This window comes from Carcharodon carcharias, chromosome 2 (genome assembly GCF_017639515.1).
Source record: "Carcharodon carcharias isolate sCarCar2 chromosome 2, sCarCar2.pri, whole genome shotgun sequence".
In the NCBI taxonomy this organism is placed as follows: domain Eukaryota; kingdom Metazoa; phylum Chordata; class Chondrichthyes; order Lamniformes; family Lamnidae; genus Carcharodon; species Carcharodon carcharias.
Window position 1 is genome coordinate 143,246,705 of NC_054468.1, and position 26,764 is coordinate 143,273,468.

The following is a 26,764-nucleotide window of genomic DNA, read 5'->3' on the forward strand; positions in this document are numbered from 1 at the left end:
GAGGTGAGTATGAGGGGAGGAGAGTCTGGAGGAGGTGAGTGTGAGGGGAGGAGTGTCTGGAGGAGGTGAGTGTGAGGAGAGTCTGGAGGAGGTGAGTGTGATGGGAGGAGTGTCTGGAGGAGTTGAGTGTGAGGGGAGGACAGTTTGGAGGAGGTGAGTGTGATGGGAGGAGAGTCTGGAGGAGGTCAGCGTGAGGAAAGTCTGGAGGAGATGAGTGTGAGGGGAGCAGAGTCTGGCGGAGGTGAGTGTGAGGGGAGGAGAGACTGGAGGAGGGAGAGTGTGAGGGGAGGAGAGTCTGGAGGAGGTGAGTGTGAGGAGAGTCTGGAGGAGTTGAGTGTGAGGAGAGTCTGGAGGAGGTGAGTGTGAGGGGAGGAGAGTCTGGAGGAGGTGAGTGTGAGGGGAGAGGAGTCTGGAGGAGGTGAGTGTGTGGAGAGTCTGGAGGAGGTGAGTGTGAGGGGAGGAGAGTCTGGAGGAGGTGAGTGTGAGGGGAGGGGAGTTTGGAGGAGGTGAGTGTGAGGGGAGTTTGGAGGAGGTGAGTGTGAGGGGAGACTGGAGGAGGTGAGTGTGAGGGGAGTCTGGAGGAGGTGAGTGTGAGGGGAGGAGAGTCTGGAGGAGGTGAGTTTGAGGGGAGGAGAGTCTGGAGGAGGTGAGTGTGAGGGGAGGAGAGTCTGGAGGAGGTGAGTGTGAGGAGAGTCTGGAGGAGGTGAGTGTGAGGGGAGGAGAGTCTGGAGGAGATGAGTGTGAGGGGAGGGGAGTCTGGAGAAGGTGAGTTTGAGGGGAGGAGTGTCTGGAGGAGGTGAGTGTGAGGGGTGGGGTGTCTGGAGGAGGTGGGTGTGAGGGGAGGAGAGCTGGATGAAGTGAGGGTGAGGGCAGGAGAGTCTGGAGGAGGGGAGTGTTAGGGGAGGGGAGTCTGGAGGAGGTGAGTGTGAGGGGAGGGGAGTGTGAGGGGCGGAGAGCCTGGAGGTGGTGAGTGTGAGGAGGGGGGAGTCTGGAGGAGGTGAGTATGAGGGGAGGAGTCTCTGGAGGAGGTGAGTATGAGGAGAGTCTGGAGGAGGTGAGTGTGAGGGGAGAAGAGTCTGGAGGAGGTGAGTGTGAGGGGAGGAGAATCTGGAGGAGGTGAGTGTGAGGGGAGGAGAGTCTGTAGGAGGTGAGAGTGAGGGGAGGAGATTATGGAGGAGGTGGGTGTGAGGGGCGGAGAGTCTGGAGGAGGTGAGTGTGAGGGGAGGAGAGTCTGGAGGAGGTGAGTGTGAGGAGAGTCTTGGGGAGGTGAGTGCGAGGAGAGTCTGGAGGAGGTGAGTGTGAGGGGTGGAGAGTCTGGACGAGGTGAGTGTGAGGGGAGGAGAGTCTGGATGCGGTGAGTGTGAGTCGAGGAGAGTCTGGAGGAGGTGAGTGTGAGGGGAGGAGAGTCTGGAGGAGGTGAGTGTGAGGGGAGGAGAGTCTGGAGGAGGTGAGTGTGAGGGGAGGAGTGTCTGGAGGAGGCAAGTGTGAGGGGAGTGGAGTCTGGAGGAGGTGAGTGTGAGGAGAGTCTGGAGGAGGTGAGTGTGAGTGGAGGAGGGTCTGGAGGAGGTGCGTGTGAGGGGAGGAGAGTCTGGAGGTGGTGAGTGTGAGGGGAGGAGAGTCTGGAGGAGGTGAGTGTGAGGGCAGGAGAGTCTGGAGGAGGTGACTGTGAGGGGAGGAGAGTCTGGAGGAGGTGAGTGTGAGGGGAGGAGAGCCTGGAGGAAGCGTGTGTGAGGGGAGGAGAGCCTGGAGGAGGTGAGTGTGAGGGGAGGGGAGTCTTGAGGAGGTGAGTGTGAGGGGAGGGGAGTCTGGAGGAGGTGAGTGTGAGGGGAGGGGAGCCTGGAGGATGTGATTGTGGGGGAGGGGAGCCCGGAGGAGGTGAGTGTGAGGGGAGGGGAGTCTGGAGGAGGTGAGTGTGAGGGGAGCCCGGAGGAGGTGAATGTGAGTGGAGGAGAGTCTGCAGGAGGTGAGTGTGAGGGGAGCGGAGTCCGGAGGAGGTGAGTGCGAGGGGAGGAGAGTCTGGAGGAGGTGTGAGGGGAGGCGATTCCGGAGGAGGTGACTGTGAGGTGAGTCCGGAGGAGTTGAGTGTGAGGGGAGGGAATCCAGGAGGTGGTGAGTGTGAGGGGAGGAGAGTCTGGAGGAGGTGAGTGTGAGAAGAGGAGAGTCTGGAGGATGTGAGTGTGAGGGGAGGGGAGTCTGGAGGAGGTGAATGTGAGGGGAGGAGAGTCTGGAGGAGGTGAGTGAGGGGAGGAGAGTCTGGAGCAGGTGAGTGTGGGGAGGAGAGTCTTGAGGAGGTGAGTGTGAGGGGAGGAGAGTCTGGAGGAGGTGAGTGTGAGGGGAGGGGAGTCTGGGGGAGGTGTGTGTGAGGGAAGGAGAGTCTGGAGGAGGTGAGTGTGAGGAGACTCTGGAGGAGGTGAGTGTGAGGGGAATCTGGAGGAGATGAGTGTGAGGGAAGAGGAGTCTGGAGGAGTTGAGTGTGAGGAGATGGGAGTATGGAGGAGGTGACTGTGTGGGGAGGGGAGTCTGGAGGAGGTGAGTGTGAGGAGAGTCTGGAGGAGGTGAGTGTGATGGGAGGAGTGTCTGGAGGAGGTCAGCGTGAGGAGACCCTGGAGGAGGTGAGTGTGAGGGGAGCAGAGTCTGGCGGAGGTGAGTGTGAGGGGAGGAGAGACTGGAGGAAGAGAGTGTGAGGGGAGGAGAGTCTGGAGGAGGTGAGTGTGAGGAGAGTCTGGAGGAGTTGAGTGTGAGGAGAGTCTGGAGGAGGTGAGTGTGAGGGGAGGAGAGTCTGGAGGAGGGGAGTGTGAGGGGAGGGTGTCTGGAGGTGGTGAGTGTGAGGGGAGGGGAGTCTGGAGGAGGTGAGTGTGAGGGGAGGGGAGTGTGAGGGGCGGAGAGCCTGGAGGATGTGAGTGTGAGGGGAGGGGAGTCTGGAGGAGGTGAGTGTGAGGGGAGGAGTGTCTGGAGGAGGTGAGTATGAGGAGAGTCTGGAGGAGGTGTGAGGGGAGAAGAGTCTGGAGGAGGTGAGCGTGAGGGGAGGAGAATCTGGAGGAGGTGAGTGTGAGGGGAGGAGAGTCTGGAGGAGGTGATTGTGAGGCGAGGAGTGTCTGGAGGAGGTGAGTGTGAGGAGACTCTGGAGGAGGTGAGTGTGAGGGGAGTCTGGAGGGGATGAGTGTGAGGGAAGGGGAGTCTGGAGGAGGTGAGTGTGAGGAGATGGGAGTATGGAGAAGGTGACTGTTTGGGGAGGGGCGTCTGGAAGAGGTGAGTGTGAGGAGGGTCTGGAGGAGGTGAGTGTGATGGGAGGAGTGTCTGGAGGAGGTGAGTGTGAGGGGAGGACAGTTTGGAGGAGGTGAGTGTGAGGGGAGGAGAGTCTGGAGGAGGTGAGCGTGAGGAAAGTCTGGAGGAGGTGAGTGTGAGGGGAGCAGAGTCTGGCGGAGGTGAGTGTGACGGGAGGAGAGACTGGAGGAAGAGAGTGTGAGGGGAGGAGAGTCTGTAGGAGGTGAGTGTGAGGAGAGTCTGGAGGAGTTGAGTGTGAGGAGAGTCTGGAGGAGGTGAGTGTGATGGGAGGAGAGTCTGGAGGAGGTGAGTGTGAGGGGAGGGGAGTCTGGATGAGGTGAGTGTGAGGGGAGTTTGGAGGAGGTGAGTGTGAGGGGAGACTGGAGGAGGTGAGTGTGAGGGGAGTCTGGAGGAGGTGAGTTTGAGGGGAGGAGAGTCTGGAGGAGGTGAGTGTGAGGGGAGGAGAGTCTGGAGGAGGTGAGTGTGAGGAGAGTCTGGAGGAGGTGAGTGTGAGGGGAGGAGAGTCTGGAGGAGGTGAGTGTGAGGGGAGGGGAGTCTGGAGAAGGTGAGTTTGAGGGGAGGAGTGTCTGGAGGAGGTGAGTGTGAGGGGTGGGGAGTCTGGAGGAGGTGAGTGTGAGGTGTGGGGAGTCTGGAGGAGGTGAGTGTGAGGGGAGGAGAGCTGGATGAAGTGAGGGTGAGGGCAGGAGAGTCTGGAGGAGGGGAGTGTTAGGGGAGGGGAGTCTGGAGGAGGTGAGTGTGAGGGGAGGGGAGTGTGAGGGGCGGAGAGCCTGGAGGTGGTGAGTGTGAGGAGAGGGGAGTCTGGAGTAGGTGAGTATGAGGGGAGGAGAGTCTGGAGGAGGTGAGTATGAGGAGAGTCTGGAGGTGGTGAGTGTGAGGAGAGGGGAGTCTGGAGGAGGTGAGTGTGAGGGGAGGAGAATCTGGAGGAGGTGAGTGTGAGGGGAGGAGAGTCTGTAGGAGGTGAGAGTGAGGGGAGGAGATTATGGAGGAGGTGAATGTGAGGGGAGGAGAGTCTGGAGGAGGTGAGTGTGAGGGGAGGAGAGTCTGGTCTGGAGGAGGTGAGTGTGAGGAGAGTCTGGAGGAGGTGAGTGCGAGGAGAGTCTGGAGGAGGTGAGTGTGAGGGGTGGAGAGTCTGGACGAGGTGAGTGTGAGGGGAGGAGAGTCTGGATGCGGTGAGTGTGAGTCGAGGAGAGTCTGGAGGAGGTGAGTGTGAGGGGAGGAGAGTCTGGAGGAGGTGAGTGTGAGGGGAGGAGTGTCTGGAGGAGGCAAGTGTGAGGGGAGTGGAGTCTGGAGGAGGTGAGTGTGAGGAGAGTCTGGAGGAGGTGAGTGTGAGTGGAGGAGGGTCTGGAGGAGGTGAGTGTGAGGGGAGGAGAGTCTGGAGGTGGTGAGTGTGAGGGGAGGAGAGTCTGGAGGAGGTGAGTGTGAGGGCAGGAGAGTCTGGAGGAGGTGACTGTGAGGGGAGGAGAGTCTGGAGGAGGTGAGTGTGAGGGGAGGAGAGCCTGGAGGAAGAGTGTGTGAGGGGAGGAGAGCCTGGAGGAGGTGAGTGTGAGGGGAGGGGAGTCTGGAGGAGGTGAGTGTGAGGGGAGGGGAGTCTGGAGGAGGTGAGTGTGAGGGGAGGGGAGCCTGGAGGATGTGAGTGTGGGGGAGGGGAGCCCGGAGGAGGTGAGTGTGAGGGGAGGGGAGTCTGGAGGAGGTGAGTGTGAGGGGAGCCCGGAGGAGGTGAATGTGAGTGGAGGAGAGTCTGCAGGAGGTGAGTGTGAGGGGAGGGGAGTCCGGAGGAGGTGAGTGTGGGGGGAGGAGAGTCTGGAGGAGGTGTGAGGGGAGGCGATTCCGGAGGAGGTGACTGTGAGGGGAGTCCGGAGGAGGTGAGTGTGAGGGGAGGGAATCCAGGAGGTGGTGAGTGTGAGGGGAGGAGAGTCTGCAGGAGGTGAGTGTGAGAAGAGGAGAGTCTGGAGGATGTGAGTGTGAGGGTAGGGGAGTCTGGAGGAGGTGAATGTGTGGGGAGGAGAGTCTGGAGGAGGTGAGTGAGGGGAGGAGAGTCTGGAGCAGGTGAGTGTGGGGAGTAGAGTCTTGGGGAGGAGAGTCTGGAGGAGGTGAGTGTGAGGGGAGACTGGAGGAGGTGATTGTGAGGGGAGACTGGAGGAGGTGAGTGTGAGGGGAGCCTGGAGGAGGTGAGTGTGAGGGAAGCCCGGAGGAGGTGAGTGTGAGGGGAAGGGAGTCTGGAGGAGGTGAGTGTGAGTGGAGCCCGGAGGAGGTGAGTGTGAGGGGAGGAGAGTCTGGAGGAGGTGAGTGTGAGCGGAGCGGAGTCCGGAGGAGGTGAATGTGAGGGGTGCCTCGAAAAGGTGAGTGTGAGTGGATGGGAGCCTGGAGGAGGTGAGTGTGAGGGGAGGAGAGCCTGGAGGATGTGAGTGTGAGGTGAGGGGAGCCCGGAGGAGGTGAGTGTGAGGGGAGGAGAGTCTGGAGGAGGTGAGTGTGAGGGGAGGGGAGTCTGGAGGAGGTGAGTGTGAGGGAGCCCGGAGGAGGTGAATGTGAGTGGAGGAGAGTCTGCAGGAGATGAGTGTGAGGGGAGGGGAGTCCGGAGGAGGTGAGTGTGAGGGGAGGAGAGTCTGGAGGAGGTGTGATGGGAGGGGAGTCCGGAGGAGGTGACTGTGAGGGTAGCCCGGAGGAGGTGAGTGTGAGCGGAGGGGAGCACGGAGGAGCTGAGTGTGAGGGGAGGGGAGCCCGGAGTAGGTGAGTGTGAGGGGAGGGGAGCCCAGAGGAGCTGAGTGTGAGGGGAGGGGAGCCCGGAGTATGTGAGTGTTAGGGGAGGGGAACCCGGAGGAGCTGAGTGTGAGGGGAGGGGAGCCCGGAGGAGCTGAGTGTGAGGGGAGGGGAGCCCGGATTTGGTGAGTGTTAGGGGAGGGGAGCCCGGACGTGGTGAATGTGAGTGGAGGAGAGTCTGGAGGAGGTGAGTATGAGGGGAGGGGAGTCCGGAGGAGGTGACTGTGAGGGGGGCCCGCAGGAGGTGAGTGTGAGGGGAAGGGAGCCTGGAGGAGGTGAGTGTGAGGGGAGGAGAGACTGAAGGAGGTGTGAGCGGAGGGGAGTCCGGAGGAGGTGACTGTGAGGGGAGGAGAGTCTGAAGGAGATGTGAGGGGACGGGTGTCCGGAGGAGGTGACTATGAGGGGAGCCCGGAGGAGGTGAGTGTGAGGGGAGGGGAGCCTGGAGGAGGTGAGTGTGAGGGGACGAGAGTCTGGAGGAGGTGAGTGTGAGGGGAGCCCGGAGGAGGTGAGTGTGAGGGGAGCCTGCAGGAGGTGAGTGAGGGGAGGGGAGTCTGGAGGAGTTGAGTGTGAGGGGAGCCCGGAGGAGGTGAATGTGAGGGGAGGAGAGTCTGGAGGAGGTGAGTGTGAGGGGAGGGGAGTTCGGAGGAGGTGAGTGTGAGGGGAGCCCGGAGGAGGTGAATGTAACGGGAGGAGAGTCTGGAGGAGGTGGGTGTGAGGGGAGGAGAGCCTGGAGGAGGTGGGTGTGAGGGGAGGAGAGTCTGGAGGAGGTGAGTGTGATGGGAGGAGAGTCTAGAGGAGGTGAGTGTGAGGGGAGGGGAGCCTGCAGGAGGTGAGTGTGAGGGGAGGGTAGTCTGGAGGAGGTGAGTGTGAGGGGAGGGGAGTCTGGAGGAGGTGAGTGTGCGGGGAGGGGTGCCTGGAGGAGGTGAGTGTGAGGGGAGCCTGGAGGAAGTGAGTGTGAGGGGAGGGGAGCCTGGAGGAGGTGAGTGTGAGGGGAGCCTGGAGGAGGTGAGTGTGAGGGGAGGGGAGTCTGGAGGAGGTGAGTGTGAGGGGAGCCGGGAGGAAGTGAGTGTGAGGGGAGGGGATCCTGGAGGAGGTGAGTGTGAGGGGAGCCTGGAGGAGGTGAGTGTGAGGGGAGGGGAGCCTGGAGGAGGTGAGTGTGAGGGAAGGAAAGTCTGGAGGAGGTGAGTGTGAGGGAAGGAGAGTCTGGAGGAGGTGAGTGTGAGGGCAGCCCGGAGTAGGTGAGTATGAGGGGAGGGGAGCCTGGAGGAGGTGAGTGTGAGGGAAGGAGAGTCTAGAGGAGGTGAGTGTGAGGGAAGGAGAGTCTGGAGTTGGTGAGTGTGAGGGGAGCCCGGAGGAGGTGAGTGTGAGGAGAGTCTGGAGGAGGTGAGTGTGAGGGGAGGGGATTCTGGAGGAGGTGAGTGTAAGGCGAGCCCGTCGGAGGTGAGTGTGAGGAGAGTCTGGAGGAGGTGAATGAGGGGAGGGGATTCTGGAGGAGGTGAGTGTGAGGGGAGGGGAGTCTGGAGGAGGTGAGTGTGAGTGGAGCCTAGAGGAGGTGAGTGTGAGGGGAGGAGAGTCTGGAGGAGGCAAGTGTGAGCGGAGGAGAGCCTGGTGGAGGCGAGTGTGAGGGGAGGAGAGCCTGGAGGAGGCGAGTGTGAGTGGATCCTGGAGGAGGTGAGGGTGAGGGGAGGAGTGCCTGGAGGAGGTGAGTGTGAGGGGAGGAGAGTCTGTAGGAGGTGAGTTTGAGTGGAGGAGAATCTGGAGGAGGTGAGTGTGAGGGGAGGAGAGTCTGGAGGAGGTGAGTATGAGGGGAGGAGAGTCTGGAGGAGGTGAGTGTGAAGGGAGGAGAGTCTGGAGGAGGTTAGTTTGAAGAGAGTCTGGAGGAGGTGAGTGTGAGGGGAGGAGAGTCTGGAGGAGGTGAGTGTGAGAGGAGGAGCATCTGGAGGAGGTGAGTGTGAGAGGAGGAGAGTCCGGAGGAGGTGAGATTGAGGGGAGGAGAGTCTGAAGGAGGTGAGTGTGAGGGGAGGAGTGTCTGGAGGAGGTGAGTGTGAGGAGACTCTGGAGGAGGTGAGTCTGAGGGGAGTCTGGAGGAGATGAGTGTGAGGGAAGGGGAGTCTGGAGGAGGTGAGTGTGAGGAGATGGGAGTATGGAGAAGGTGACTGTTTGGGGAGGGGCGTCTGGAGGAGGTGAATGTGAGGAGAGTCTAGAGGAGGTGAGTGTAATGGGAGGAGTGTCTGGAGGAGTTGAGTGTGAGGGGAGGACAGTTTGGAGGAGGTGAGTGTGAGGGGAGGAGAGTCTGGAGGAGGTCAGCGTGAGGAAAGTCTGGAGGAGGTGAGTGTGAGGGGAGGAGAGTCTGGAGGAGGTGAGTGTGAGGGGAGGAGTGTCTGGAGGAGGTGAGTGTGAGGAGACTCTGGAGGAGGTGAGTCTGAGGGGAGTCTGGAGGAGATGAGTGTGAGGGAAGGGGAGTCTGGAGGAGGTGAGTGTGAGGAGATGGGAGTATGGAGAAGGTGACTGTTTGGGGAGGGGCGTCTGGAGGAGGTGAATGTGAGGAGAGTCTAGAGGAGGTGAGTGTGATGAGAGGAGTGTCTGGAGGAGTTGAGCGTGAGGGGAGGACAGTTTGGAGGAGGTGAGTGTGAGGGGAGGAGAGTCTGGAGGAGGTCAGCGTGAGGAAAGTCTGGAGGAGGTGAGTGTGAGGGGAGGAGAGTCTGGAGGAGGTCAGCGTGAGGAAAGTCTGGAGGAGGTGAGTGTGAGGGGAGCAGAGTCTGGCGGAGGTGAGTGTGAGGGGAGGAGAGACTGGAGGAAGAGAGTGTGAGGGGAGGAGAGTCTGGAGGAGGTGAGTGTGAGGAGAGTCTGGAGGAGGTGAGTGTGAGGGGAGGAGAGTCTGGAGGAGGTGAGTGTGAGGGGAGAGGAGTCTGGAGGAGGTGAGTGTGTGGAGAGTCTGGAGGAGGTGAGTGTGAGGGGAGGGGAGTCTCGATGAGGTGAGTGTGAGGGGAGTTTGGAGGAGGTGAGTGTGAGGGGAGACTGGAGGAGGTGAGTGTGAGGGGTGTCTGGAGGAGGTGAGTGTGAGGGGAGGAGAGTCTGGAGGAGGTGAGTTTGAGGGGAGGAGAGTCTGGAGGAGGTGAGTGTGAGGGGAGGAGAGTCTGGAGGAGGTGAGTGTGAGGAGAGTCTGGAGGAGGTGAGTGTGAGGGGAGGAGAGTCTGGAGGAGGTGAGTGTGAGGGGTGGGGAGTCTGGAGGAGGTGAGTGTGAGGTGTGGGGAGTCTGGAGGAGGTGAGTGTGAGGGGTGGAGAGCTGGATGAAGTGAGGGTGAGGGCAGGAGAGTCTGGAGGAGGGGAGTGTTAGGGGAGGGGAGTCTGGAGGAGGTGAGTGTGAGGGGAGGGGAGTCTGGAGGAGGTGAGTGTGAGGGGAGGGGAGTGTGAGGGTTGGAGAGCCTGGAGGTGGTGAGTGTGAGGAGAGGGGAGTCTGGAGGAGGTGAGTATGAGGGGAGGAGAGTCTGGAGGAGGTGAGTATGAGGAGAGTCTGGAGGAGGTGAGTGTGAGGGGAGAAGAGTCTGAAGGAGGTGAGTGTGAGGGGAGGAGAATCTGGAGGAGGTGAGTGTGAGGGGAGGAGAGTCTGTAGGAGGTGAGAGTGAGGGGAGGAGAGTCTGGAGGAGGTGAGTGTGAGGGGAGGAGAGTCTGGAGGAGGTGAGTGTGAGGGGAGGAGTGTCTGGAGGAGGTGAGTGTGAGGAGAGTCTGGAGGAGGTGAGTGCGAGAAGAGTCTGGAGGAGGTGAGTGTGAGGGGTGGAGAGACTGGACGAGGTGAGTGTGCGGGGAGGAGAGTCTGGATGCGGTGAGTGTGAGTCGAGGAGAGTCTGGAGGAGGTGAGTGTGAGAGGAGGAGAGTCTGGAGGAGGTGAGTGTGAGGGGAGGAGTGTCTGGAGGAGGTGAGTGTGAGGGGAGTGGAGTCTGGAGGAGGTGAGTGTGAGGAGAGTCTGGAGGAGGTGAGTGTGAGTGGAGGAGGGTCTGGAGGAGGTGAGTGTGAGGGGAGGAGAGTCTGGAGGTGGTGAGTGTGAGGGGAGGCGAGTCTGGAGGAGGTGAGTGTGAGGGCATGAGAGTCTGGAGGAGGTGACTGTGAGGGGAGGAGAGTCTGGAGGAGGTGAGTGTGAGGGGAGGAGAGCCTGGAGGAAGAGAGTGTGAGGGGAGGAGAGCCTGGAGGAGGTGAGTGTGAGGGGAGGGGAGTCTGGAGGAGGTGAGTGTGAGGGGAGGCGTGTCTGGAGGAGGTGAGTGTGAGGGGAGGGGAGCCTGGAGGATGTGAGTGTGGGGGAGGGGAGCCCGGAGGAGGTGAGTGTGAGGGGAGGGGAGTCTGGAGGAGGTGAGTGTGAGGGGAGCCCGGAGGAGGTGAATGTGAGTGGAGGAGAGTCTGCAGGAGGTGAGTGTGAGGGGAGTGAAGTCCGGAGGAGGTGAGTGTGAGGGGAGGAGAGTCTGGAGGAGGTGTGAGGGGAGGCGATTCCGGAGGAGGTGACTGTGAGGGGAGTCCGGAGGAGGTGAGTGTGAGGGGAGGGAATCCAGGAGGTGGTGAGTTGAGGGGAGGAGAGTATGGAGGAGGTGAGTGTGAGAAGAGGAGAGTCTGGAGGATGTGAGTGTGAGGGAAGGGGAGTCTGGAGGAGGGGAATGTGAGGGGAGGAGAGTCTGGAGGAGGTGAGTGAGGGGAGGAGAGTCTGGAGCAGGTGAATGTGGGGTGTAGAGTCTTGAGGAGGTGAGTGTGAGGGGAGGAGAGTCTGGAGGAGGTGAGTGTGAGGGGAGGGGAGTCTGGGGGAGGTGTGTGTGAGGGAAGGAGAGTCTGGAGGAGGTGAGTGTGAGGGGAGACTGGAGGAGGTGAGTGTGAGGGGAGCCTGGAGGAGGTGAGTGTGAGGGGAGCCTGGAGGAGGTGAGTGTGAGGGAAGCCCGGAGGAGGTGAGTGTGAGGGCAAGGGAGTCTGGAGGAGGTGAGTGTGAGGGGAGCCCGGAGGAGGTGAGTGTGAGGGGAGGAGAGTCTGGAGGAGGTGAGTGTGAGTGGAGGGGAGTCCGGAGGAGATGAATGTGAGGGGTGCCTCGAAGAGGTGAGTGTGAGTGGATGGGAGCCTGGAGGAGGTGAGTGTGAGGGGAGGAGAGCCTGGAGGAGGTGAGTGTGAGGTGAGGGGAGCCCCGGGGAGGTGTGATGGGAGGGGAGTCCGGAGGAGGTGACTGTGAGGGTAGCCCGGAGGAGGTGAGTGTGAGCGGAGGGGAGCCCGGAGGAGCTGAGTGTGAGGCGAGGGGAGCCCGGAGTAGGTGAGTGTGAGGGGAGGGGAGCCCAGAGGAGCTGAGTGTGAGGGGAGGGGAGCCCGGAGGAGCTGAGTGTGAGGGGAGGGGAGCCCGGAGGAGCTGAGTGTGAGGGGAGGGGAGCCCGGATTTGGTGAGTGTTAGGGGAGGGGAGCCCGGACGTGGTGAATGTGAGTGGAGGAGAGTCTGGAGGAGATGAGTATGAGGGGAGGGGCGTCTGAAGGAGGTGTGAGGGGAGAGGAGTCCGGAGGAGGTGAGTGTGAGGGGGGCCCGCAGGAGGTGAGTGTGAGGGGAAGGGAGCCTGGAGGAGGTGAGTGTGAGGGGAGGAGAGTCTGAAGGAGGTGTGAGCGGAGGGGAGTCCGGAGGAGGTGACTGTGAGGGGAGGAGAGTCTGAAGGAGATGTGAGGGGACGGGTGTCCGGAGGAGGTGACTATGAGGGGAGCCCGGAGGAGGTGAGTGTGAGGGGAGGGGAGCCTGGAGGAGGTGAGTGTGAGGGGACGAGAGTCTGGAGGAGGTGAGTGTGAGGGGAGCCCGGAGGAGGTGAGTGTGAGGGGAGCCTGCAGGAGGTGAGTGAGGGGAGGGGAGTCTGGAGGAGTTGAGTGTGAGGGGAGCCCGGAGCAGGTGAATGTGAGGGGAGGAGAGTCTGGAGGAGGTGAGTGTGAGGGGAGGGGAGTTCGGAGGAGGTGAGTGTGAGGGGAGACCGGAGGAGGTGAATGTAACGGGAGGAGAGTCTGGAGGAGGTGAGTGTGAGGGGAGGAGAGCCTGGAGGAGGTGGGTGTGAGGGGAGGAGAGTCTGGAGGAGGTGAGTGTGATGGGAGGGGAGCCTGCAGGAGGTGAGTGTGAGGGGAGGGTAGTCTGGAGGAGGTGAGTGTGAGGGGAGGGGAGTCTGGAGGAGGTGAGTGTGCGGGGAGGGGTGCCTGGAGGAGGTGAGTGTGAGGGGAGCCTGGAGGAAGTGAGTGTGAGGGGAGGGGAGCCTGGAGGAGGTGAGTGTGAGGGGAGCCTGGAGGAGGTGAGTGTGAGGGGAGGGGAGTCTGGAGGAGGTGAGTGTGAGGGGAGCTGGGAGGAAGTGAGTGTGAGGGGAGGGGATCCTGGAGGAGGTGAGTGTGAGGGGATCCTGGAGGAGGTGAGTGTGAGGGGAGGGGAGTCTGGAGGAGGTGTGTGTGAGGGAAGGAGAGTCTGGAGGAGGTGAGTGTGAGGGAAGGAGAGTCTGGAGGAGGTGAGTGTGAGGGCAGCCCGGAGGAGGTGAGTATGAGGGGAGGGGAGCCTGGAGGAGGTGAGTGTGAGGGAAGGAGAGTCTAGAGGAGGTGAGTGTGAGGGAAGGAGAGTCTGGAGTTGGTGAGTGTGAGGGGAGCCCGGAGGAGGTGAGTGTGAGGAGGGTCTGGAGGAGGTGAATGAGGGGAGGGGATTCTGGAGGAGGTGAGTGTGAGGCGAGCCCGTCGGAGGTGAGTGTGAGGAGAGTCTGGAGGAGGTGAATGAGGGGAGGGGATTCTGGAGGAGGTGAGTGTGAGGGGAGTGGAGTCTGGAGGAGGTGAGTGTGAGTGGAGCCTAGAGGAGGTGAGTGTGAGGGGAGGAGAGTCTGGAGGAGGCAAGTGTGAGCGGAGGAGAGCCTGGTGGAGGCGAGTGTGAGGGGAGGAGAGCCTGGAGGAGGCGAGTGTGAGCGGAGCCTGGAGGAGGTGAGGGTGAGGGGAGGAGTGCCTGGAGGAGGTGAGTGTGAGGGGAGGAGAGTCTGTAGGAGGAGAGTTTGAGTGGAGGAGAATCTGGAGGAGGTGAGTGTGAGGGGAGGAGAGTCTGGAGGAGGTGAGTGTGAGGGGAGGAGGGTCTGGAGGAGGTGAGTGTGAGCGGAGCCTGGAGGAGGTGAGTGTGAGGAGAGCCTGGAGGAGGTGAGTGTGAGGGGAGGAGAGCCTGGAGGAGGTGAGTGTGAGGGGACGGGAGCCTGGAGGTGGTGAGTGTGAGGGGAGGAGAGTCTGGAGGAGGTGAGTGTGAGGGGAGGGGAGCCTACAGGAGGTGAGTGTGAGTGGAGGGGATTCTGGAGGAGGTGAGTGTGAGTGGAGGTGAGTCTGGAGGAGGTGAGTGTTAGTGTGCGCCGAGCCTGGAGTAGGTGAGTGTGAGGGGAGCCTGGAAGAGGTGAGTGTGAGGCGAGCCTGGAGGAGGTGAGTGTGAGGGGAGGGGAGCCTGGAGGAGGTGAGTGTGAGTGTGAGCGGAGCCTGGAGGAGGTGAGTGTGAGGGGAGCCTGGAGGAGGTGAGTGTGAGTGTGAGCGGAGCCTGGAGGAGGTGAGTGTGAGGGGAGGAGAGTCTGGAGGTGGTGAGAGTGAGGGGAGGAGAGTCTGGAGGAGGTGACTATGAGTGGAGGGGAGTCTGGTGGAGGTGAGTGTGAGTGGAGTCCGGAGGAGATGAGTGTGAGCGGAGGAGAGCCTGGAGGAGGAGAGTGTGAGGGGCGGAGAGTCTGGAGGAGCTGACTGTGAGGGGTGGGGAGTCTGGTGGAGGTGAGTGTGAGGGGAGCCTGGAGGAGGTGAGTGTGAGGGGAGGGGAGTCTGGTGGAAGTGGGTGTGAGGGGAGCCTGGAGGAGGTGAGTGTGAGGGGAGGAGTGTCTGGAGGAGGTGAGTGTGAGGGGTGCCTGGAGGAGGTGCGTGGGAGGGGAGGAGACCCCGGAGGAGGTGAGTGTGAGGGGAGGGGAGTCTGGAGGAGGTGAGTGTGAGGGGAGAGGAGCCTGGAGGATTTGAGTGTGAGGGGAGGGGAACCTGGAGGAGGTGAGTGTGAGTGGTGCCCAGCGGAGGTGAGTGTGAGGGGAGGAGAGCCCAGAGGAGGTGAGTGTGAGGGGAGGAGAGCCTGGAGGAGGTGAGTGTGAGGGGAGGAGAGTCTGGAGGAGGTGAGTGTGAGCGGAAGGGAGCCCGGAGGTGCTGAGTGTGAGGGGAGGGGAGCCCGGAGGATGTGAGTGTGAGGGGAGGGGAGCCCGGAGGAGGTGAGTGTGAGGGGAGGGGAGTCCGGAGGAGGTGAGTGTGAGGGGAGGAGAGTCTGGAGGAGGTGTGAGGGGAGGGGAGCCCGGAGGAGGTGAGTGTGAGGGGAGGGGAGCCTGGCGGTGGTGAGTGTGAGGGGAGGAGAGTCTGGAGGAGGTGAGTGTGAGGGGAGCCCAGAGGAGTTGAGTGTGAGGGGAGCCTGGAGGAGGTGAGTGAGGGGAGGGGAGTCTGGAGGAGGTGAGTGTGAGGGGAGCCCGGAGGAGTTGAATGTGAGGGGAGGAGAATCTGGAGGAGGTGAGTGTGAGGGGAGGGGAGTTCGGAGGAGGTGATTGTGATGGGAGCCCGGAGGAGGTTAGCGTGACGGGAGGGGAGCCCGGAAGAGGCGAGTGTGAGGGGAGGAGAGTCTGGAGGAGGTGAGTGTGAAGGGAGGAGAGCCTGGAGGAGGTGAGTGTGAGGGGAGGAGAGTCTGGAGGAGGTGAGTGTGATGGGAGGAGTGCCTGGAGGAGCAGAGTGTGAGGGGAGGGTAGTCTGGAGGAGGTGAGTGTGCGGGGAGGGGAGCCTGGAGGAGGTGTGTGAGGGGAGCCCAGAGGAGGTGAGTGTGAGGGGAGGGGAGCCTGGAGGACGTGTGTGTGAGGGCAGGAGTGTCTGGAGGAGATGAGTGTGAGGGATGGAGAGTCTGGAGGAGGTGAGTGTGAGGGGAGCCCGGAGGAGGTGAGTATGAGAGGAGCGGAGCCTGGAGGAGGTGAGTGTGAGGGAAGGAGAGTTTGGAGGAGGTGAGTGTGAGGGAAGGAGAGTCTGGAGGAGGTGAGTGTGAGGGGAGCCCGGAGGAGGTGAGTGTGAGTGGAGCCCGGAGGAGGTGAGTGTGAGGGGAGCCCGGAGGAGTTGAGTGTAATGGGAGCCTGGAGGAGGTGAGTGTGAGGTGAGCCGGAGGAGGTGAGTGTGAGGAGAGTCTGGAGGAGGTGTGAGGGGAGGGGATTCTGGACGAGGTGAGTGTGAGGGTAGCCCGTAGGAGGTGAGTGTGAGGAGAGTCTGGAGGAGGTGAGTGAGGGGAGGGGAGTCTGGAGGAGGTGAGTGTGAGGGGAGGGGAGTCTGGAGGAGGTGAGTGTGAGGAGAGTCTGGAGGAGGTGAGTGAGGGGAGGGGAGTCTGGAGGAGGTGAGTGTGAGGGGAGGGGAGTCTGGAGAAGGTGAGTGTGAGTGGAGCCTAGAGGAGGTGAGTGTGAGCCAGGGGATCCCGGAGGAGGTGAGTGTGAGGGGAGGAGAGTCTGGAGGAGGCGCATGTGAGGGGAGGATAGCCTGGAGGAGGTGAGTGTGAGGGGAGGAGAGTCTGGAGGTGGTGAGTGTGATGGGAGGGGAGTCTGGAGGAAGAGAGTGTGATGGGAGGGAAGTCTGGAGGAGGTGGGTGTGAGGGGAGGAGTGTCTGGAGGAGGTGAGTGTTAGGGCAGGAGAGTCCAGAGGAGGTGAGTGTGAGGGGAGGAGAGCCTGGAGGAGGTGAGTGTGAGGGGAGGAGAGTCTGGAGGAGTTGAGTGTGAGTGGAGGAGAGTCTGGAGAAGTTGAGTTTGAGGGGAGGAGAGTTTGGAGGGGGTGAGTGTGTGGGGAGGAGAGTCTGGAGGAGTTGAGTGTGAGGGGAGTAGAGTCTGGCGGAGGTGAGTGTGAGGGGAGGGGAGTCTGGAGGAGGTGAGTGTGAGGAGAGCCTGGAGGAGGTGAGTATGAGGGGAGGGGAGTTTGGAGGAGGTGTGTGTGAGGGGAGGAGTGTCTGGAGGAGGTGTGTGTGAGGAGAGCCTGGAGGAGGTGAGTGTGAGGGGAGGAGAGTCTGGAGGAGGTGAATGTGAGGGGAGGGGAGCCTGGAGGAGGTGAGTGTGAGGGGAGGAGAGCCTGGAGGAGGTGAGTGTGAGGGGAGGAGAGCCTGGAGGAGGTGAGTGTGAGGGGAGTAGAGTCTGGAGGAGGTGAGTGTCAGGGGAGGGGAGTCTGGAGGAGGTGAGTGTGAGGAGAGTCTGGAGGAGGTGAGTGTGAGGGGAGGAGAGCGCCTTCTATCGTATCCTCCGGCGAAAGGAAACCTTCTGATGGACCCCTCCTTCTGGATTCTTACCTTCTCTCGATCTTTTCATTGAGATCTGTCGGCGCGACATTAGTCGTCTCAATTTCTCTGCTCCTCTCACCCATTCTAACCTGTCTCTCTCTGAACTTACTGCACTCCATTCTCTCAGGTCCAACCCTGAAATTGTCATCAAACCCGCTGACAAGGGTGGTGCTGTTGTTGTCTGGCGCACTGACCTCTACCTCGCGGAGGCTGAGCATCAACTCGCAGACACTTCCTCCTACCTCTCCCTGGACCATGACCCCACCACTGAACATCAAGCCACTGTTTCCAGGACTGTCACTGACCTCATCTCCTCCGGGGATCTCCCTCCCACAGCTTCCAACCTGATAGTCGCCCAACCTCGGACGGCCCGCTTCTATCTCCTACCCAAAATCCACAAACAGAACTGCCCCGGTAGACCGATCGTCTCAGCTTGCTCCTGCCCCACAGAACTCATTTCTCGTTATCTTGACTCCCTTCTCTCTCCCCTTGTCCAGTCCCTTCCCACCTACATCCGTGATTCCTCTGACACCTTACGTCACATCAACAATTTCCAGTTCCCTGGCCCCAACCGCTTACTCTTCACCATGGACGTCCAATCCCTCTACACCTCCATCCACCAGCAGGATGGTCTGAGGGCCCTTAGCTTCTTCCTCGAACAGAGGCCCGAACAATCCCCATCCACCACTACTCTCCTCCGTCTGGCTGAACTTGTTCTCACACTGAACAATTTCTCCTTCAACTCCTCTCACTTCCTCCAAATAAAAGGTGTGGCTATGGGTACCCGCATGGGCCCCAGCTATGCCTGTCTCTTTATGGGGTATGTGGAACATTCCTTGTTGCAGTCCTACTCCGGCCCCCTTCCACAACTCTTTCTCCGGTACATCGATGATTACTTTGGTGCCGCTTCATGCTCTCGTCAGGACTTGGAAAAATTTATTAATTTTGCTTCCAATCTCCACCCCTCCATCATTTTCACGTGGTCCATCTCTGACACTTCCCTTCCCTTCCTTGACCTCTCTGTCTCAATCTCTGGTGATAGACTGTCCACCAATATCCATTACAAACCCACCGACTCCCACAGCTATCTCGACTACAGCTCCTCACACCCTGCTTCCTGTAAGGACTCCATCCCATTCTCTCAGTTCCTTTGCCTCCGTCGCGTCTGTTCCGATGATGCTACATTCAAAAACAGTTCCTCTGACATGTCCTCCTTCTTCCTTAACCGAGGTTTTCCACCCACGGTCGTTGACAGGGCCCTCAACCGTGTCCGGCCCATCTCCCGCGCATCCACCCTCACGCCTTCTCCTCCCTCCCAGAAACATGATAGGGTCCCCCTTGTCCTCACTTATCACCCCACCAGCCTCCGCATTCAAAGGATCATCCTCCGCCATTTCCGCCAACTCCAGCATGATGCCACCACCAAACACATCTTCCCTTCACCCCCCTTATCGGCATTCCGTAGGGATCGCTCCCTCCGGGACACCCTGGTCCACTCCTCCGTCACCCCCTACTCCTCAACCCCCTCCTATGGCACCACCCCATGCCCACGCAAAAGATGCAAAACCTGCCCCTTCACTTCCTCTCTCCTCACCGTCCAAGGACCCAAACACTCCTTTCAAGTGAAGCAGCATTTCACTTGCATTTCCCCCAACTTAGTCTACTGCATTCGTTGCTCCCAATGTGGTCTCCTCTACATTGGAGAGACCAAACGTAAACTGGGCGACCGCTTTGCAGAACACCTGCGTCTGTCCGCAAGAATGACCCAAACCTCCCTGTTGCTTGCCATTTCAACATTCCACCCTGCTCTCTTGCCCACATGTCTGTCCTTGGCTTGCTGCATTGTTCCAGTGAAGCCCAACGCAAACTGGAGGAACAACACCTCATCTTCCGACTAGGGACTTTACAGTCTTCTGGACTGAATATTGAATTCAACAACTTTAGGTCGTAAGCTCCCTCCCCCATCCCCACCCCCTTCCCTTTTTTTTCCAATAAATTATAAAGATTTTCCTTTTCCCACCTATTTCCATTATATAAAAAAAACCCACTAGAGCTATACCTTGAGTGCCCTACCATCCATTCTTAATTAGCACATTCGTTTAGATAATATCACCAACTTTAATTTTAACACCTATGTGTTCTATTGTACTATTGTCGTTGACATCTTTTGATGATCTGCTTCTATCACTGCTTGTTTGTCCCTACAACCACACCCCCCCACCCCCCCTCCACCTCTCTCTCTCTCTCTCTCTCTCCGCCCCCCACACACACACCTTAAACCAGCTTATATTTCAACTCTTTCTTGGACTCGAACGCAAGTTCTGTCGAAGGGTCATGAGGACTCGAAACGTCAACTCTTTTCTTCTCCGCCGATGCTGCCGGACCTGCTGAGTTTTTCCAGGTGGTTCTGTTTTTGTTTTGGAAACTAAACCCCATCATTCCAGCTAGCTGACAGTGAATTCAGTAAGCTGGCTGTTTTCCTACATGCCTGCTGGTCTTTCAGTATGCTGCTGCAGCATTCAGCCAGACTTGGATTTTTTTAATTTATGAGAACCCAAGCATATTACTCCCTTTTTATGAGATTTGCATTGGCCTTCACCAATGGATATGTAACTGAGGTTACCCATGAGATTCTGCCAACAGCTGAAGCTCCAGGGCCATTGGCACAGTTGCAGTGAGGAATTTTGAGACCTTGATTTATATAAAAAAGAACTGAGGATAAAGTGGGCAGCAAGGCACGAGACCAGAACGTGAATGGTGCTCAGATCAGTTATAAATACATGTAAATCTTTAACTTGTAGCTAGTTGTTTTTGTTTTTATATCTTTGTGCTCTTCTTTCGGTGAATATGGTGAAACAATGGAAGGATTCATGGGCTGATTATTGTTCTGACTGGTCATGACATTATTGCTCCTTCCATAGCTATTATATCTTTACACCAGTCATTGGGAGAGGTGGTTAGCCCTTTATATTCAGGAAGGATTTATGGGCTCCCATAACCCATACAATGAGGACAGGGAGCCACCACACTACCTAATGTCACCAGACTTCAAAGCCAGTGCTCAGTCTTCACACTTTTGTACAGTCTGAAACAGGTTCTAAACTCTGCATCTTCTGACTCAGAATCGGAATGACACGACTGCACCAAGGGCTCATTCCACTGTTACTAGTGGGTAAGGAGCTTAATTATTGGCTAGACTGGATTATTATATTGTTTAGCTTAACTTTAGTAATTCAAAAAAGTTTTCAAATTCACTTACCTAACAATAGACTTTAATTGACTGAGCAATGTAATTGTCAGTGTTATGATATTGGAATATTGTTAGAACGTAGGATTATTAACTTCTGTTTTCCTCCTTTCCTTTTTGCCTTAAGGGGTAGTAAAAACTGCATAGAACCATGGAATATAAATATAGATCAGAAGATCTGACTAAGTCATTGGTATTTCGTCTCCATGAAGGCACTCCTGAAATTGTCCGTGATGTTCTCCTTGAGCGTGGCTGGGTGGAATATGATGAAGAAGAACAGGATGAGAATGACTGGAACTTATATTGGCGATCTGGTTTTTCTAATGCAGAGTATGAAAATATTATGCCTTGGCAAAGACTGATACACTATCCAAAAATCTTGGGCATAACTCGAAAGGACAATCTTGCTCGTAATTTAAAGCGTATGTCGGGGATTTATGGCTCGACAATATATAACTTTAGCCCTATAGCTTTCATTCTTCCCAATGATTACACCAAATTTGTTGCTGAGTATACAAAAGACAAGAAGGCAAATGGTGGAAAGCTTGGGTACTGGATATGCAAGCCCGTTGATCTGTCCCGCGGTAGGGGAATATTTATATTTCAAGATATTAAAGATTTGACTTACAGCTGTTCTGTTATAGTGCAAAAGTACATTAGCAATCCCCTTCTCATTTCTGGTTACAAATTTGATTTACGAATCTATGTTTGTGTCACTAGTTTCTGTCCATTGATGGTTTATATTTACCAAGAAGGTCTGGTGAGGTTTGGGACAGAAAAGTACAGTCTTGCATCTTTAGACAATGTTTATGCTCATTTAACAAACACCAGCATCAATCGATTTGGACCTTCCTACACTATGGATAAAGAGCGGGTTGGTTCAGGATGCAAATGGACAATGAGCCAATTCCGTACTTTTCTGCATAGTCTTAATATAAATGAACTGCTCATGTGGCAGAGAATAAACAATATTGTGACAATGACTCTTCTCACAATTACTCCCTCTATTCCGTCCCCTCCTAATTGTCTTGAACTCTTTGGTTTTGATATTCTAATAGATGATAACATAAAGCCTTGGCTTTTAGAAGTAAATTATAGTCCAGCACTAATTGTAGACTGTAATGCTGATGTGATAGTAAAGAAAGGACTATTATATGATCTAATTGATCTGCTGAATTATAAAGAGGTAGATACATTGCGCCAACGTGGTTACCCAAGTCCATGGCAATATAATGCACTTTCCCGGAGCCATCCTTTCTTTTATGTGACAAACTCCTTTAGAAATGTATTGCATCTTCACTCCAACAATTCTAAAAAAGCATTTATGAGCTCTTCAAATGAGTGGTCCAGTACCCAAAACCATTCCCTATTAGGCTGCCATAAAAGTTGCAGTCAATCTAATATGTACAACAATGGTGAAGACGAGGAGATGTACTCCCAAAAAGCAGAGGAGGAAAACAAATCTCCTAGCATCAGCAAACAGCAATTCTCTCACTCGCCACATTCAACTGTGGATAATTCTGGGAAAAATATCAAAAAGGTCTCTGGTTCCACAGGTGCAGTATCTGCCCATTGTTCAGGCACCAAGGAATGCACAAAGAATGTGAAGCTTACTAAATCACTGCCAAAGAAAACCTTGACTTCACAGTTGAGGGAAAAGATGAACAAAAGTTACATACGTACACAGAATCTGGAAACAAGAACTGCACAGTTTGATGGATATTTTCGTAAAATGGGCCCTAGGTTCTCTTCACATAACTTGCAAAGGTATGAACTAGCATCCTTCCCTCAGTACAGTGTTTCAGATATTGACAAGAAGCCCATGAACCGCATTGGTGACTTTATACTAACGTTTCCATTTAATGAAGTGACACTGAAAGCTTCTCAGGACCCTTTAAACATGAGGACAATAATGCAGGAACTGCAGAAGATGCAGAAGATATTACAGGAACAAAAGAGTGCAAAAAGAAAAGGTGAGTCCCACCTGGATGGCTCTTTTGTTAGAAAAGGATGTTTTGGTTCTTTCCTGTGGGGGCCACGTAATCCCCCCTTGCTTAGTGAATACTGCTTTCAAAACTAAATGGTTGAACTTTTGTCTTAACCCCAGTTGCTTTAATTTTATAAATGAAGATACTAAATTCTTCACAAATGGAAATACAGTTTCTTGGGGGTAATTTATTTATGACATTTTTATTTAAAAATAAATTTACAGGTACTGGTCTAATTTATTTGTGTCTGGAAACCAGAATAAACTGTCAGGTGCTATTGAGGCAGTTATCATAAGTAATAGAAACAAATTTTTCACACAGTATTACATTACAGTTGTAAACATGATGGCACATGGAAACAGTAAAAAGGGTAGATATCATGTGCTATACAGTAAGTACATGACTAGTAAGTAAAATAACCTTAATGTTCTACTAATTTACAATAGTGTGATGCAGTACAAATCACAGACATTTTCTAATTGTTATTGTAGTGTAGTGCTTGAAATTTTATGCTGGAATAAACCTTTAATAATCCAACCTATTACATGCTTCATGGCATTGTGTAACTTTGGCTGTATTACTTATTTCTTATGGCAGCTGTAAGATTGAGTGATTAATGAGTTTCATTAAATAAACAACACCTACTTTTATTCTGTACGCTGCAGGTGTGTTTTCATTCTCCCATTATCCAAGCAAACAATGAAAAAGGTGCACTGACGTCCTTAAATTAGAGCTAACTTTCCTACACATTTGAAATAAAACATTGTGTGATACAATTACCTTTTAAGTTAAAAAATATCCTTTGAAGCTGCACCAGTTCAGTTGCTATAGTAAAAAACTGCAATGCCAGTATCCTGCTAGACTTTTTTTAATGCTTCAGTTTTTAATGAATCAGTTCCCCGTTTACTTTTGTCACAAACACAGGCCCCAGGAAGTAATTTAGTATTGACTACCATGGTGTGTTTATTGCCATTTAACCAGCATCTCTCGGCTTTTTGAGAGTGCTGATTTTAACAATAGTTTGTATATTATTTATAAGTCAATCAGTGTGAGAGGAACATACGAACATACGAATTAGGGGCAGGAGTAGTAATCTCAGCCAGTGCTACTTTTCCCTATCAAGTAATAGACACAGAATCTGTAATAGCTTCTATTTTGCCCTTGCACTATTACCTTTGGAGTGTCTCAAGGATCAATTCTCAGCCGTCTCCTATTTCCCATCCACATGCTCAGTGACATAATACTGATCCAAAGATATGTACACTGACAGCACTAATTCAACCTCACCACTATTCCTCTCAACCCTTAACTACCTCTGTGTTGTTAGGCTGCTTGTCTGATATCCAATCCTGGATTAGTTGCAATTTTGTCCAAATAAATAATGGGGAGGCTGAAAGACTGTGTCCCCACTCTTTGAGCACAAATTTTGTTCCCTCACCACTGATTCTATCCTCTTTCCTGTCCATCGTTTCAGGCTCAACCTTACCAATCACAGAGTCCACTTTGGCCCTGAGCGGAGTTTCTGACCTCATAATCTCTCATTAAGCAAACAGTGAGGATGATACAAATTGCCTGCCACCTGTCATAGATAAGCCATCAGAATGAGCAGGCAAATGGCAGATTGAATAGGATATAGAGAAGCCTGAGATAATGCATTTTGGCAGAAGGAGAGGCAATTTACACTTAATGGCACAGTTCTAAAGAGAATGCAGGAATAGGGAGACTTGAGCGTACATGTACACCGATTGCTGAAGGTGACAGGTCATTGAGAGAGTGGTTAGCAAATCATATGGGATCTTGGGTTTCATAAAGAAAGGTATTAAGCACAAAATCAGGACAATTATGGTGAACCTCTATAAAACTTCTGATTAGGCCCCAACTTTTTTTTATTCATTTACATGATGTGGACGTCGCTCGCTAGGCCAGCATTTATTGCCCATCCATAATTGCCCTTGAGAAGGTAGGGGTGAGCTGCTTTCTTGAACTGCTGCAGTCCCTGTGGTGTAGGTACACGGTGCTATTAGGGAGGGAGTTCCAGGATTTCAATCCAGCGACAGTGGAGGAGCAGTAATATATTTCCAAGTCAGGATGGCTTGGAAGGGAACTTCTAGGTGGTGATGTTACCATGGATCTGCTGCCCTTGTCCTTCTAGATGATAGCGGTTGTGAGTTTGGAAGGTGCTGCCTGAGGAGTCTTGGTGAGTTCTGCAGTGCATTTGGTGGAGTATTGCATTCAGTTCTGGTGTTATGACACTGCAGTTGGTAAAGGTTGTTATTTAAAATCCCAGAGGGAAACTTTAAACAACTGTCATAACCTATATTTTCAAGAGGTATGTTTGAGATGAAGCTCTAAATTCAGGAATAAGACCGCCAGTTCTCCAGAGGTTTTTATATCGAACTACATGAGGCATTTATTAATTTACACAAGTTAAAAATATACACATGGCTACAAATTACTACTATCATAATTTTTTAACACATTCCCAAACTAATCTCCACTAAGGCAACAACAACCCATAGACTTCAAGCAGATACCAGGCGAAGCACTTTCACCTTACAGATTCAAAATGAGTTTCCTTTCAATTTGGTTCCTTTGTAGACAGTTGTAGGCTTGCAGCTGCTTTGATATTACATGCCTCTGCCCTGCATGCAGAAAACTATTTTCTGTTATACCCATCACTTCTGTTTGAATGTAAATTCTCATCATATCACCAGCCCTTTTGAACTCCACCTCTTCTAACAATAAAACTCCTTTCCAATTTTATTAGTAATATAAACATTGATTGGTACTCCAAGCTAGGTGCAAGATTTCACTCCCACTCTTGAATGCTCTATTCAACAAAATGCAAATATACTCTTTACCTTTCTGTTTACAAAGCAGCCAGACTAGCTGGCTTTAATCCAATTAAAACACACACAGACACACCCTCAGACTAAACCTCTATTTAAAAAAAAAATTCCAATTACATTTTATACCTTAATAGCTTCATGACATCTCTCTTCCTATCGAAAAATGAAGTGTCATAATTCTAAAAGACGGCTTCATTTTGTAATAACCCATCTCATACTATCTCTGTGACTTATTACACTATTATGTTACCAGATGTATGCATTATCATAACAACATATACATAAAAGCCCTTGATATCAACAGAAATCACTCCAGTTTAGTGTCCAGAGTTTTAAAAATGTCCAATTTTCCTTTAAGCTTCAAACTCTTGATAATGCATCTGTGAACAGATTTTCTCTTCCAGCAATATGTATAATCCATAGTTTGAATGGTTGTAATAATAAACGCCATCTGAAAAGCCTTGCACTTTTGTCTCAAATTTGTCCAAAAATTTCAAAGGTTATGGTCTGTATAAACATTTGTTTCTGATGAATTGTTTGCAACATAAATTTCAAAATGTTGCAATGCTAACGCCAAACAGGCTCTTTGTTGATCATTGAATATCTTCTCTGTTGTACATTCAGCTTCCGTGAAAAATACCCTACTAATTTTTCACCTCCAGTGTCATCTTCTTGTAACAGTACAGCCCCAATGCCTATGTCGCTTGTGTCAACGGCCAACTTAAATTGCTTGGTATTATTGGGTACTGCCAACACTGGTGTTGTAGTTAATACAGTTTTCAAACTATCAAATGACTTCTAACACTCCAGTGTCCATTGAAACTTCTTGTTCCTTTTTAATAGTTCAGTCAGTGGAACAACCACACGGCTAAAATTTAGTACAAATTTCCAGTACAACCCACTCATGCCCAGAAATCTCAAAAATTCTCGTTTTGTTGTAGGCACTGGGAAATCCACGAATTTCACATCTCTCGGAGCCACCTTACCATGTCCAACGGTATGGCCTAGATATGTAACTTGCGCTTTTGCAAATTCACTTTTAGCCAAGTTCATCACCAAATTAGCTTCTTGCAATGGAGTAAAAAATTCTTCCAGATGCTGCAAATACTCCTCCCATGTCTGACTGAAAATGATTGGATCATTAATATAAACAGCACAATTACTTAGACCTGCAATTACTTTGTCAGTCTTTGAAATGTCATAGGTGCATTCTTCATACCAATTAGCATGACTTTAAATTGATATAGTCCACTTGGTGTTACAAAAGCTGATATCTCCTTTGCTCTCTCCGACAACAGTACCTGCCAATATCCTTTTAGCAAGTCAATCTTTGTGATAAATTTCGATTGTCCCACTTTCTCAATGCAATCTTCCAACCATGGATATGAATCCGCTTTAGTCATCGCATTCACTATTCAATAGTCTTTGTGTTCCATCCGGTTTCAGTATCAGTATAATAGGCGAACTCCAGTTACTGCCACGATATAATTTTGAAGCATGAAATCAATTTATTTTTGTATTTGTGATAACTTTGCCAGATTTACTCCATAAGGTTGCTGCTTTATTGAAGATGAAATTTGTACTGAGACATCATGTAAAGCTAAATGTGTCTTTCCCAACTTATTTCCACAAATAGGCTTGTGTGATTACAATAACTTTTCCAAATCACTTTGACACTTGCTTGGAAGATAACTCAATGTTTCATTTAAATTTTCAAGCACCCCCTCATTATCCAATTTTATTAGAGGAAAAGCAATTTCAGAGTCCTGCACTTCTACCTCTTTCTCATCATCTGCCATCACTAACATCTCTTTTTGTTCCTCTTCCCTGTCAAAGTACTTTTTAAGCATATTTACATGACACACCCTCTACTTCTTTCTTCTATCTGGATTATTTATTAAATAATTTACTTCACTCAATTTCTTTTCAGTCCTGTAAGGCCCACGAAATTTTGCATTTAATGAATCACCTAGTGCTGGTAACAAAACTAGTACTTTCTCTCCAGAAACAAAACTTCGAGTTTTAGCATTCTTATCTGCCTTCATTTGCATCACTTGCTATGATATGTTTGAATGTTCCTTAGCCAATTCACATGCTCTGTTCAATTTTTCCGTGAAATTTGATACGTAATCCTGGAGAATAGTTTCTGACTTTTGACCCACCAATTTCTCATGAGTCAATTTCAATGTTCCCCATACCTCATGACCATAAACTAGTTCAAAAGGGCTAAAACCAGTTGACACATTAGGAGCGTCTCTAATAGCAAATAACAAGAATGGAATTCCTGTAACTCAAGCCTGTGAATAATCCTGACAGAATGTTCTCATCATAGTTTTTA

At 53.6% G+C, this 26,764-nt stretch overlaps 1 protein-coding gene across 2 annotated transcripts in view; it reads left to right on the forward strand.

Annotated features, from left to right (window-relative positions):
• Window positions 1-22,227, forward strand: part of ttll2 (tubulin tyrosine ligase-like family, member 2) — a 189,802-nt gene extending 167,575 nt beyond the window's left edge. The window contains exons 2-3 of one of the 2 annotated variants that reach the window (XM_041177814.1): window positions 19,427-19,514; window positions 19,717-22,227. In XM_041177814.1, the coding sequence (XP_041033748.1) occupies window positions 19,741-21,669 (1,929 nt within the window). In that variant the 5' untranslated portion in view covers window positions 19,427-19,514; window positions 19,717-19,740 and the 3' untranslated portion in view covers window positions 21,670-22,227. The remainder of the gene's footprint in view (window positions 1-19,426; window positions 19,515-19,716) is intronic. The other variant, XM_041177823.1, reaches the window with a different exon arrangement.
• Window positions 22,228-26,764: the final 4,537 nt, after the last annotated feature.